At 38.4% G+C, this 14,722-nt stretch overlaps 1 protein-coding gene across 2 annotated transcripts in view; it reads left to right on the top strand.

Moving 5' to 3' along the window:
• The window catches only part of Nkain3 (sodium/potassium transporting ATPase interacting 3), a 684,808-nt gene that overhangs the window by 658,036 nt on the left and 12,050 nt on the right, over positions 1–14,722 (top strand). Inside the window, exon 6 of one of the 2 annotated variants that reach the window (XM_037202467.1) lies at positions 7,093–7,163. The exons of the other annotated variant lie outside the window; for it this stretch is intronic. Coding sequence (XP_037058362.1) covers positions 7,093–7,163 — 71 coding nt within the window. The remainder of the gene's footprint in view (positions 1–7,092; positions 7,164–14,722) is intronic. 2 annotated transcript variants of the gene reach the window in all.

Below are 14,722 nucleotides of genomic sequence, written 5' to 3'. Positions count from 1 at the left end.
GAATCTGTGGCTATTATGTTGAACTAAATGATGTTGTAAAATAAATTTACTTAAAAAAAAAGAACTTGTCAAATTCTTAAATATGCCTAGTTAAAACCAAGCAGATCTTCTATTAAAACTCAGAGATGAGGCTGTGGAGACCAAGATCACCAAGAGACTCTCCACCTTCCTCAAGAATTGCCTAAGCAAAAGAGCTGGTGCTGATCATGTTGGAAGTCTCACTATGATCAGGCCCTCACTCAGCCTAAGCATGCTGCCATGACTAACCAGGCCATTTTCTACAACTACTCAGTGCCTGTTCAAAGTAATGAAAATATGCCCAATGCACCCAGCTAAGGACCCAAAGGCCCAAGCCTAGAATGACTGAAAAACCTATGGCTACTCCCACAGAAGAGGAGCTCCAACCTCTGTGACCCCCAGTAAAGTTCAAGGGGGAAACTCAGACATAAAAAGTGAATTAAAATACAAATTGCCATAGTTTATGAAATGAAAAACATAATTCATGTGATTTCTTGATAATAAAAGAAAAACTTGTTCCTAGTTGCCTAATTCTTTTCATATATTCTAAGCTTTTGGTTCAGAGGAATTTTGAAAATCCAAAGGAGATACAGATACAATGAAAAATGGACTCCAGCCCAGAAAGAAAGAAGCATATATCAACAGCACCAGAAGTTTCTCCATGAGGAATGAGAAGCATCGATGGCTGCATGGCCTCTGAGCAGCACAGGGAAATTGTCACAGCTAAAGGAGACTTGTCCTATAACCTTTCCATTCTCACATGACATACAGTGAATTATTGCTTCCACAGAGCTGCTGAATTCATTACCAGATATCTTGTAGACATTCTGCACTGAACACAGAGGGTGACAGATCTACTTTATATTTTTCTTCACTTCTGTGTAAGTGACGTTTGCAATGACTAAGCAAAGATAATTGACTTGGTGTCATGAATGGAAGCTTCATTCATGACCTAAAGTGTCCTTTAGATGAATAGAGAAGTTACAATTGGTCATGAACACAAACCTGAACTTGTACAATGAGATAAGGCTCTGTAGGAAAGTGCTGTAAGTCACTGAGTTGGGTGAGAATCTTGTCAGGGATCCAGAGGGCTGCAGTGAGTAACCACAAAGATATTCAATCACAAGCAACGTCAGTTCTTCCAGGAAGATGCTTAGCTGTGTGATTGAAAATTGGCACCGGAAGTGAATTTGAAGGATTGAAAACCAGGGGCCTGTCCTGGTCCTGGCCTCTCCCTGTGAGACCCATGAAAGCAATGCATCAGTTTCTGGGAATGGAGGAGACAGCAATGCTCTGACTTTCCTGGATAGTGGATGCCAACTCCTAATTGTGCTAATTTATTTCTAAAGTGCACATCACACTTCTGGGATGTAATAACCATCGTAGCCAGAATTCAGCCTCAGTGCCCTGAAGCTCACCGGCAAGCTGTGGCTGGATGCTGCCTACTACCCATGCCTGCATCTCTGCCATGCTCACTATTACACTGCAGTTCCAGTATGGCATTTTGCTGTGTGACTACAGATTTCAAATGATTTTGGCATTCTGATCCTCCTTTTCTAATACCTTTGACATCCTGGCCATGCTTCCTCTAGACCTGTTTCACAGAAACTCGTTCCAGTGTTTCTACAGACTGCAATTCTGCAAATTCTCTCCCACCAAGCAGATTTGGAAATGTATTGTATCCTGCTATTCTTAGCAGTGGAACATGACAGCCTTTCTGCAAACTACTTCTAAAGCTGAACTCTTTTCCACTAGGTCATTTCCAAGTCTTCTGTTAAATCCCCTTTACAAATCCTTCATTGCATTGTGTTCTTTTGAATGGATAATGAATCATAAGCATGTGAACCTACAGGCTACTATTACCCATAGGCCACACTGCTGGAGCTCATCCATTAAGAATTCCTGGTATTTTCACCTTCTTCATTACCTCCTACTCAGTGATTTCTCCTTCTTCACTTGGTTTCTTTCTAGTCTTGTCTAGTTATAGATTATTTGTGGTTTATAACATCTTTTTCAGAGATTTTTAAGTTTTCTATTACTCTGGAATTGTACACCTGCTGGTAAGCTGCATAACCCTGGTTTGTTTGAGCAATTCCTTTTTGCTGTTGCTCTGGAATCTTATCTAACACAAACTTTGTCTTAGATATTTTTAGTTTTTGAATAAAATATTAATAATAGTACCTGAAGTCTTTGGAAGAATAAGTGAACCATACTCTCAAGCTCTCTTATAGTAACATCGAGGCATGAGAAATGCATATGTGAGGAATAGAATTCTCCCCTAAACACATGGTTATATCTGTCAAAAAATTAATAGTCATACAGTCTTCAAAGCTTAAAGAGTAAAAAATAGCTGGAAGTTTTCTTTCAAGGGAAGTATTAGGCTAGTCAATGACTGCAATTTCTTATGCTTAAATAGGCCAGAGAAATTAAACCTGTTCCTGGATCAGATAGAATGGAGAACCCAGAAATCATAGGCCTGACTAGCAATGCTTCAGCCCACTCCAGCTGATGGGCTTTGCTTCAAGGAGAACTTGCAGAAGTTTAAGCTTCTGTGTTGATCCACTAGTAGAAAAATTTCTCAGAGGTGAAATAATGAGACTAGTTTTACATGTCAGTTTACATACCAGTTTTGGGGCATTGGTTGGTTGGTTGGTTTAGTAAATCAGTTCTTGGTATCAAAGTAAACCGTTTGGAATAATGTTATGATAAATGCTGGTATTGTAATAAATGCTGTGATAACTCAGTAATAAAATGTTAAAGATGCATTAGTGTTGTGGAAATAATAGAAATTTATATCTTTGGTAGAGAATAACAAATGGGTAAAACCACAAAATTCACCAAATTAAGAAACTGTTATAAAGTAGAAAATATGTTTAGAATTCAGGTACACTGGGGCTTTATGACTTTATAGCTTGCAATAATTTACCCATGAAAATGGAAAATTTAATATTCAAATTTTATACATATGTGTAAAGTACATATACTACTATATTTTTATGGTGAGGTAGACTTTGAAAATACAAACAACTTCAACATGGAAGAATAAACATTTTATTTCTCCTTCTCTTCAGTAACCAGGCTTTGGAGAACTACCTTGCAAATCAATCCATCTCACATAAAAGTTGAGAATAGATTTATGAATGATTATGTTTTAGTTGTATTACATGGAAAGTTAGTTAAAATCTTTAAATAGATTATTCAAGAATCAAAACACCAAAAGTCAACTTTGGGAGATTTTAGTAAATTGTAATAATTAGAGGCTCATGAAGAGGAAACCATTGAGCTTTGTCCTTGCCAAACAAAAGAGATCAAATTAATAAAAGCTTAAGTGTTACACAAGATTGGATTTTTCATTTTTATAATTTCTCTTTGAAATATTTCTGCCTTGAAAAGACTCTTGACAAAGTTCCTGTTTTAGTTGTCCAAGTTTATTTTATTTTTCACCAAAATAAACATAAGTTGATCAGAGGCCTCATATATACTGGATAAAACCCATTGTGAGTAGACATAATTTATGATTTTTGTCTTATAAAATTCTTGCCAAGGGAAAACATAATATGCATGATACTAAGAAAAAGATATAATAGCCAAATAATAGTTTTTAGAAAAACATTTGGAATGAAATATCTTACACATTTCATTGGTTTAACCAATTAGCTTGACATTTCCCAGACCATTAGAAGGCTATTTCCCCAGTAAAAACATTATGACTTCCAGATTCACTTCAGTATTAATTTCAAATTTACTAACCCTAGGCCAGTGAGACGAATCAGCAATTAAAGATCCTTCCTGCTAAGCCTAATGACCTGAGTTGGATCCACCCCCAATCCACATGGTAGGAGAGACCAACTCCTAGAAGTTGTCCTCTAACCTCCATGTATGTGCTAACATGCACACACACACACACACACACACACACACACACACACACACACACACTTAGTGTTTCTATTGCTGTGAAGAGAAATCATGACCATGGCAACTCTTTTTTATTTTTATTTTTTATTTAAAAAAAATTTTTCAGCCGGGCGGTGGTGGCGCACGCCTTTAATCCCAGCACTTGGGAGGCAGAGCCAGGCGGATCTCTGTGAGTTCAAGGCCAGCCTGGGCTACCAAGTGAGTTCCACGAAAGGCTACACAGAGAAACCCTGTCTCGAAAAAACAAAACAAAACAAATAAACAAAAAAAAATTGTCTTTCCTTTTACAAACCACCCCCCCACCCCGTTCTGCCTCCCTCTCCTTCTCCTGCTCTCCCTGCCCCCCCCCCCCGCACCTATCCCCATCCCACCCCCTCCCCTCCTCATAGTGTGTAAGGCCTCCCTTGGGTAGTCAACACAGGCTGGCATACCAAGTTGGGGCCAGATCTAGACCCTCCTCACATCAAGTAAGTTGCATGGTTTGGTGTGTTTGTGAACCATGGCAACTCTTAAAACACACACACACACACACACACATAAAAAAAAAACATTTAATTAGGGCTGGCTTACAGTTTCAGAGGTCTAATCCATTATCACCATGGCAGGGAGCATGATGGCATGCAGGCAGACATGGTGCTGCAGAAAAAGCTGAGAGTTCTGCATCATGATTCGCAGGCAGCAAAAGGAGACTGCACCACACTGGGGGTAGCTTAAGCATATATAAGACCTCAAAGCCCACCCCCACAGTGACACACTTCCTCCAACAAGGCCATACCTACTCCAATAAGGCCACACCTACTCCAACAAGGCCAACACCTCCTAATAGAGCCACTCCTTATGGGCCAAGTATTCAAACACACGAGTCTATGGGGGCCATACCTATTCAATGCCCCCCCACACACACATAAATTAAAAAATATGTTGGGGCTGGAGAGGCAGTTCAGCAGTTAAGGGCACTCATGCTCTTGCAGAGGACCTTGGTTCAGTTCACAGTACCCACATAGCATCTTACAAGCATCTATAACTCCAGTTCCAGGCGATTAGAAACTTCTTACCTCTGTGGCTCCTTCAGGCACATGGTGTACACACATGCATATACTTAGTCACACACACATACATATAAAATAAATATAAAAATACAAATAAGATTTTTTTAATTTTTAATTTAAATATACAAATCCTACAAAGCAACTTCAGAGAGGACAGTAAATAGATTTATAAAAATAATGTAATTAATATTGAATACTTGTTTTTCTCAAAATGCCAATGATATGATATACTGACAAAAGAGGTGATTAAACAACAGATTAAAAACAGAATTTATATTGAAAATAGTTATTGTAATGTCAAAATAAATGTACAGAACTCTTGTTTGATTTTGCTTTGATGTATATAGATCTATACCATCTAATGTTTCAATTTTGAATATAGTTTTCAAGTCAAATTATTTTATTATTTATATACTGTTATAGTTATTTATATATTTTGTGTATTTTCATACCCTCTTGACTTTGGAAAAGTGCCCTATAAGTTATCCAGTCATTCAATTCTAATCATAACATCTTCCTTCTACAATTCTACACACAAATCCAAAGACATGAGGGCAAATATTTTATTAGCTTTCTCATAAAGCTTGATCCAAACTGACACTTCAATGCCTTCCCCATATCTGAGAAGAAATGTTTCCAGCATCTCAGGCAAGTTGCCTCCCCTCACTTCCCTCCTTAAGATGGTGTTCTTTCTGTTAACCTGTGACCTGACAGATAAAAGGATTGTCTCTGAGTTGTTTGTTTTGGTTTTTTTTTTTTTTTTTTTTTTTTTTTGGTATTTTCGTGACAAGGTTTCTCTGTGTAGCTTTGGAGCCTGTCCTAGAACTCACTGTATAGACCAGGCTGGCCTTGAACTCACAGAAATCTGCCTATCTCTGCCTCCCAAGGGCTGAGATTAAAGGCATGCTCCACCACCACCTAGCAACCCAGCAACCATTTAGTTGCTAGGCACCCGCAGGCTTATATTTGTTGGTTGGGCTGGTGAGAATTTGCTTGTTCTGGGCTTGCTTCAGCTTCTCAGAGGAAGTGAGACGGTGAAGTAAGTCAGCAGTTGCAAGAGCGACTACAGCTAGTGAAGAATTCGGTAGAACCTCTAGGCTAATTCATCTGTCTCTCAACCATGGTTCCTGAAATGCATCTTGAAATGAAAGTGATATTGTTTACACACTGTGTATCTTACTACATTTGCACACACACACTCCTGTTCATGTCCTTGGGAGTCCAGTGTTCTTTTATTCCTATGTACCTGTTAATAAACTACTGTTATAAACCAAACCTTAGGTCAGTGGTCCTCAACCTTCCCAATGCTGTGACCCTTTAATACAGTTCCTCGTGTTGTGGTGACACCCAACCATAAAATTACTTTGTTGCTACTTCATAACTGTAATTCTGCTACTCTTGTGAAACATAGTGTAAATATCTGATATGCAGGATATCTGATATTCGACCCCCAAAGGGATGATGACCCACAGGTTGAGAACCATTGGTTTAAAGTAATATCTTCAGTGGAAAAATAGAAGAAACAAATTAAAGATTTGAGAGGAAAGGAGAGTAAGGCAGGAGGAAATTATAAACATGACTACAAAACTTACCACGCGTCTAGAGACTACAGGCAGAGCCTCATAGTGTCCAGAACATGGAACCTTTTCAAAAGACAATTGCTTGTTTCATAAGAATAGCTTGAAATCAGAAAGATGGAGACAGATTATGTGACTTCCCAAAACTATTTGTCATGATGCAGTGAATATTCTTAAGAAGGAAGGTAAAAAGTGGATCTGGACAACCAAAAGAGAAAGCACATATTTTTAGATATAATGAGACAAACATATTATTTCAAACCTCATAGTATTTCAGATGACCACATTTTTTTTACCAAAATCAATAGCAACTGTGATTTTTTTCAGGCCCTAAAAGCTCAGGTTATTTGTGTGTTTCTTAAAATTTCCCTACAATATTTTTAGCAGCTCTTCATACTAAATGTTCACTTCTTCCACTTTGTAGGAAATGATATTTTTCTTGGTCTTATGCATATGTAGTCTACTTTAAAATTCAGTATTACAGGAATTTTCATTTATACACTGATCCAGCCTGGGCTCCTGTATTTCAGTTGATTTCATAGGTGGACTAGACGCGCACTCCCACTATCAGGATCATGTTGAGTTAAAGCCTGTTAAACCTGTAAGTAGAGGTGTGATGGTGTGCAAAATATTAATCCATCTAACCTGGCCTAAACTAACCAACCCTGGGGTACTTTGGACCTTCTGCTCATCATTGCTTTAATTTTCACTTGTATTAAAACAATCTTTCACATGTAACCCAATGCCATTATTACTCATTTCAGCAAGGTTTTGATGTGGGTGATGTGGCATGTACTTATAAAATGAAGTTCTTGTCTAATTTTTCTTATTGGCTGTTAATTGATTACATTTGGAAAAACATGATTATTTAGTCTACAGAAGTGGAGACTGAATGAGTCTCTGGGCAGCACAGCAGAGTAGAGTTCAGAGTTACAAAATCCAGGCACTTTCCTCAACATGTCTGAGACTTATATCATGTGTCCTGTAGCTTCATGGGAGAGGGATGGATCAGTGAAAGGGGTAATCTTCAGTAAATACAGTTCATATGAGCCATTGTTGTTTGGGGTAGTCACCAGAGAAGACTGCTGGGATATGGGTTTAAGTCAATAGAAAGATCTTATTAGCCAGCTGACAACTACACTGGGTATTCCAGATCTCAGTGTAGCCTCGAGCCTTTCTCAGGGTGAGCTTTTAAGCATGAAAATCATGTTCTAGATTGACATGCTTCAGTTAACAAGAACAGTTAGCCAGAAGCAGAACTACAGAAGCCAAAAAGCAAGGTTAGTACATTTAGAGGCTCTCCCAGAACTATGGACTTTGAGGGATTCTGCCTTTGTTTTAGTTTTAGCAGGTGGTACAGTCTACATACTGAGATTTACATCCTGAATGGTACTTCCACCGTAGAGTTCATTTCACTAAGGTCTGGGAGCCTACTAAGGTCTGGGCCCTGTTACAGTTGCTTCTGATTTTTATTTACGCTCAGTGTTATTTATAATTTAAAACAATAAACCTCAGGAACAAATCTTCTTCATTCCTCAAATACATGGAAAGCATCAACAACAATGTGCCCCCATAGAATTGCTCCAATTTGAGATCCGGGAAGGAATCTTGGTCACTGGATTGATAACAATCTTAGAAAATCAGGAAAGATGCTCAGTGACTCCACTCTTGGGAAATTTTCAGTAGAAAATAGACAAGCTTACAAAATAAGAGCTGCCATATGCTAACTATATTGCCTACACTGACTCATATAATTATTGTGAAGGTATATTAATATATATTAATTAATATTCCCATTTTATGAGTAAGAAAACTGAAGCTCACTGAATAGCTAGCAAACTTTCTCAATATCTCATTATTAGTAAGTTGAAGAGCTGGCCTCATGCCTGGGTAACAAGAGGTCACCTAGCCCAAATCAGTAGACGTATTCAGATGAATTTTCTGTATATTCAGCCCAACTATAGCACAAATCTTAAAAGGTCTTATTAATAAAAACAAACCTGGAGCCAGGTATTGGGGTGAACACTGAAAGATTAGAGAGACAGAACAGGCCACAACTAACCTCATCTCGATAACTTCTCAGCTGATCCTGTTTCCTTAAACTGGAAGCCTCTGAGTCCTCATCTGAATGAATCTCAGCTGAACTGCTGCTAAAAGCCTAAAAGCTTAACCAGCCAAAAGCTTCTAGCGTCTCACACCTTATATACCTTTCTGCTTCCTGCCATCACTCCCTGGGATTAAAGGCATGTGTCACCATGCCTGGCTGTTTCCAGTGTGGCTTTGAACTTACACCAGATTGGTCTCTGCCTCCGGAATGCTAGGATTAAAGGGGTGTGTGTGCCACCATTTTCTGGCCTCTGTATCTAGTGGCTGTTCTGTTCTCTGACCCCAGATAAGTTCATTAGGGTGCACAATATATTGGAGAACACAATATCACCACCCCCAACCTCACACAATTCCATGGTAACAGAGAATATATCTGGTGAAACCATCTCTGGTATGCAGCCATGTAGCAAAGGCTCCACTGCTTCCTTATTGGCACTTTGGTCCCTTTTCAGATCTGCACTTCTCCCCTAGCACCTCCGGGGACCGAGGTCCTAAGGATCCTGCAAAGGAGAATTAGTTAAAGCAAGTGTAACTCACACACCATCCAAGTCAGCACTTTGCCCATCATCTGATAGGTGATTAAATAAGTTTTGGGTTCTTAATGTAAATCCAAATGGGAAACATCCACCCTATATAACATCCCCAAAACAGCCATCACCTCATTACCTTTGCTTTTGAAATATCCCATATGAGGTGCTCCAAACGTTGGAATTTGTGGGTTGGGGAGTTTGGCAGGGATTATGACAATTACTAGGATGTTAAGTACACTGGAAATGAAAAGAGAACCAAGACAATTCCTAGTGATGGCTGGGAAAGGCTTCATATGTTTGCTATAATATGAGGATGATTAATGGACTCTTTAATCTTACCATGAAAATAAAATAACTACAGAGAAATTGCAGTGTGAAAAACGCTGCTGTGTAAGAGAGTATATTAGGGAGGTTATTAAGAACTGTAATTGATTAATGTTGATAATAGTCTCTCCTTTCTTGGGGACTTTAAAGAATAGATTATTAAATACCTGTGCATCTCTCAAGGTGCATGAGGCATGTCCCAGGGCAAGTGACTTCCTTTTATGTTCTCTGTATCTCTGTGGATGGATACATGAAACATCCTACCAGACTTTGATCAAGTCCTCTATCTCCTCAAAGGGTTTTCTCGGTGTCCCTGTTCACTGCTGGACCTGCACCACTTCAGTGGAGCATCAGTATAAAGTACAGGCTGAAGAAAGCTACAGAACAGGGCTTTGCGTTGACACATTATGCTTATTATCACATCATGTGAATACGGAGTGCCTTTTAACTGTGAAGGGGGTGGGAATCTGAGAGATCAAGCTAAGCTGAATTGAAATCATTGTGCACAGAACAATTTTAAAAAGTCAGTGTCTGTACCTCCCCAGTATGCAAATGTTTCAGCATTGATCCAGGGAACATCTGTCAGATGTTTGGTTTCCTTTTATAGGGCCTTTTATATCAGATTGTAAGGCACCCAGCTGATACCATAGTATGTGCACCCATGCTCACGCACATGCATGCACACATGCACAAACACACACACACACACACACACACACACCAGCTTGGAGAAAAAGCCATCTTTCTGTACTAAATTGATCTAAAGGAGTGTGAATGCTCAGCTAATTTTAAACTTTCATTAAGCCTCTTTAATCTACGTGGGGTATACAGCCAGATTTCACAAGGAAGCCCCTTTGTTGAGGGAACCAATAGAATCCTCAGCATATTCCCAGACATGTGTACATGAACAGGTGCCTTTCTACTGAGGAGGGATTGATAAAAGCTGACAGCCAACTCATAGGTAACAGTATGTAACTATACATGAACTAAACATCCATTTCCATGTATCAGCATCAATTTGCTCATGGTGAAACTTTGTGAATATGTATAGCAGAGACCAGTTGTGATGGGATTATGTAGTTTACATATGGATCTGACTTTTTCTTCTCTTGCTTTTTATAGTAAAGTTATCAAGCCCCACTATTGGTGAAACTATTAAAGGCACTCCACGTAGTTAAAAAGGAGGTTTATTTTGTGGAGTAACTTACAAGTGAATGGATAGTTTACAGAGTCTGGGAAAGGCATGGCGCAGTCTGGCAGTGTTCTCTGGAGAACTCTGCTCGGTCTACCTCCAGTGGCCAGGGTCCAGGAACTAAGAGAGCCTGCGCATCTGGAACCAGGGTCTTCAGCATCCTCTCTCAGCCCCACCTTGTAGGCGTGACCATTACCGAAGCCTCAATGGGGGTTGGAGCTTCCAGGTCAAAGCTGGAATGGCTACCCACTACATCTCCCCATTTTGTCTAAATAAGAAGGTTTTAACCTAATACAAGACTATATACAAAGGAATGGTTATCAAATATTGTCCAGGAGTAATGAGGGAAAATGACCTAGATAAGATGGAACTACAATCAATGCAAACAATATCAAGCAAGAAACACATACTAAAATCCAAGGACATTTAGAGCGTGGGTAAATGGCATGTTACAAATATCATTCCAAAAGGTGTCCTATCCTAAAGAACCTGAATCTAATACTTAATATGTTCTATCTAAGATATTATATATACTAAGTTGTAACTATAACTGCTAGTCTTCAATCCCATCAAAGACCTGAGAAGAAATATAATGGTACCTGAGAAATGAAAGATGGATACAAGCAACTTTTGGGACTCTTGCAAGAGTAGACAGAGACATCTGGCAGCCTGGACAGTCACCTAATGTTTCTCAGCACTGTTGGTGCATTCAAATTGGCTACAGGCCTAGAGTATCTAACAGACCATTTTGAGAAGCAGGAATTCTGAAAGACCATCTTACCCTGTCTTGGCAGAGTTCAGAAGTCACTTTTATTTATGTCCAACTTGTCCAGAAGGACAGCACTTGTATTGTCAGAAGTTGAGGCAAGGGCCAATAGGCCATTTTGTGCCAAGAAGACAAACTTCCAAATGGAAATGTCTTAGAAGCCCAATGTTCTCTCGGGATCAAATTGGTACTGCCAGGAGCAATTGTGTCTCATGTCAACAGAATTCTAAGTTATCTGAATGCCATATTCTCTAGGTCTATGAAGTGCTTGAAGATTACCTGTCCATCTGACATATGTATCTGTAAATCTGGATAACCTGACTAGCGTAACTATGGAGATGACAAGCATAGGTGACTATAAATCTATAAGTCTTATTTACCAAAATAACCTAAGGACTAAGGCTTCATGTAAACAAGGTAAACAGTCTATAAGTAAATGTGTGGTAAAGGACAATGACTTCAAAATTGTGACAATACACAAGATATTTATAACAGAGGTAGGAATGTATAGTACAATATGTAATATGACAATAATCTTAAATATCTCAGTATACAGAATATCTTAAACAGAATTAGAACATACATTCAGTATAATAGATAAACATTTACATTTGTATCAATATACACATATTTCAAATAAGAATAGAAATATGTATACATTATAACAAATATAGTTCTGTATTTGTATCAATATACAAATTATCTTAAACAGGAATATAAAAAAGTTTATATTTGTATCAACATATAAGAATTCATAACAATGCAAATTACAGTGCAAATTATCTAAGGCTGCTATTTTACTAAATTTGTTTAATAGTGTATACAATAATCTACCATAATATCTTATACTTATCCATTTCATTTCTTAAGCTGGAATGGCTACCCACTACACCCCACTGATTAATTAACAAGTTTAATTCAACTTATAATTGTCCATTGATTAACCACAATGGTGTGAACCACTCACTTCCCTTGGAGCTGGAACTAAAAAGATAAATAGCAACTTAGTATTAGGCTCTAAAGCTGATCATTCAAGAGAGAAGACTTACATAGAAAAAAAACCAGAAACAAAATAGTATCCCGAAGATAATGTTTTGGCCAATGGGAAATGACAGTTTCCTTTAGGAGAGAAAGGCTTCACTGGGAAAAGACAGTGAGAGGAGGACATTGGATTTATAAAATGAAAGAAGACCACCCCTCTGCAAGACAGTTTTGCAGTCTCTCACCAAACTAAACCTGCTCCTTCCATATGACCTAGCAGCTGAACTTTCAGGTATTTCCTCAAAAGAGTTGAAAACTTAGGTCCACACAAAAATCTGTGCAAGATGATTATTGGCACTTTACTCAGAATTGCCCAAACTTGGAAGAAACCATGATATCCTATAATAGATGAATGGATAAGTAAGCTGTAGCAGTAAAAGCAACATAATAACATTCAACAGTTGAGAGAAATGGCTATCAGTCATAAAAATGCAAGTGTATATTATTAAGTGAGAGAAGACAGACAGGAAAGGCTGTGTGCAGTGTTTGTGTCTGAATATATGACATTATAGAAAAAGCAAAAATGGAAGAAAGTGCCCAGATCAGGGGATGGAGGGAGGATGGAAAGACAGGAATTAGAGAAGGTTTTGATGGCAGAAATTGTTTGGCATGATATGAGATTGCTGGATACATGACATTATACATTTTTTCCAAATTCACAAAATACACCTCAATGTGAGGTATGGGCTTTGGGTACAGCGATATACCAATACAAGTTTAGCAGTTAGCACCACCACCTTCTTAGGGCAGTTGACTATGGCAAAGGCCATGTATGAATAGGAAAAATTCTCTGTACCTTCCTCTCAATTTTGTCATGAACCTAAAAGAAGAGAGAAGGATGAAGAGGAAGGGGAGGAAGAAGAGGAGGATGAGGAAACAGGAGACCATCCCTCATATGAAAACTGATTCGGTTGTCCATAAATCCCTAAAACAGGGTTTTTATTTAACATTCTTAATTTCCTTTTTCTTTATTTTTTCATTTTTCATTATTCAGAAATTTTCTACTCACTCTACTTACCACCAACAGATCCCACTTCCTCCCTTCTCCCACCCCCAGCCCTCTCTCCCAAGCCACCCCACATCCCCACCTCTCCCAAATCAAAGTCTCCCTTGAGGAGTCAGCAGAGCCCAGCACACTGAGCCTAGGCAGGTCCAAGCCCCTTCCCATTGCACCAAGGATGCACAAGGCGTCACACTACAGGCACTGAATTCCCAAAAGCCTGCCCATGCACCAGGGATGGATCCCGATCCCCCAGCCTGAGTGTCCCCCAAACAGTTCGAGTCAAACAACCATCTTCCATATCCAGAGGGCCTAGTGCAGTCCCATGGGGGCTCCATAGCCACTAGTCTACTTTTTCATTCAAGAAAAAATTTTAATGACAGCCATGGCGGTGCATGCCTTTAATTCCAGCACTCAGGAGGCAGAGGCAGGCAGATTTCAATGAGTTCAAGGCCAGCCTGGTCTACAGAGTAAGTTCCAGGATAGGCTCCAAAGCTACACAGAGAAACCCTGTCTCGAAAAAACATTTAAAAAAAAAATAAAAATTTTATATGACAACACCATCTATAGATACATAAGATGAATATACAAATTAAACACTTACTGATAACAAATTATAAAACAATTTTTGACATGTTATTTTACATTTAAAGACAGAAACAAATTTGTATAGCAATGAGATGCACATTTTGTTTTCACATTAGTAATTAAATTTTGGCTGAATATTTGAGTGCACAGGATGTAGAGAATCTTCACTATTTTTTTCAGAGTTTTTATTGGTATTTTGATTTTATAATCCATTCCTGCTGAGGATACCATTTTGAATAAATACATAATAAAAATAGCAGAAATATGTTTAGGAACAGTTTAGAAACTTCTGGAAATTCTGTCCTAATCCAAAACCAAAATTCATTTAATGGCCTTTTACAAAATGCAAAACAGAAATTCAAACATCAATTTTTAAAGCTAAACTTTCAAACACCACACTATCAAGGATATACTAAATTAATACTTACTTGCAGGATAATTACAATAAGAAAATATTAAGTTGCTGTTTTCTACAGTTCAATCACGTGTTTCTATGATAGCAGAAGACTTATACCATAAAAACACAGCAACTCATAGTGTGCAGTAATCTGAGCTGCATGTTTCAGGCAGCATGTGTTGGTATTATGTAACATGCTTACATGCATGTTCAAAA

Source organism: Peromyscus leucopus, chromosome 2, assembly GCF_004664715.2.
Source record: "Peromyscus leucopus breed LL Stock chromosome 2, UCI_PerLeu_2.1, whole genome shotgun sequence".
Taxonomy (NCBI): Eukaryota; Metazoa; Chordata; class Mammalia; order Rodentia; family Cricetidae; genus Peromyscus; species Peromyscus leucopus.
The sequence above is the reverse complement of the archived record's forward strand: the minus strand, read 5'-3'. Positions and strand labels throughout refer to the sequence as shown.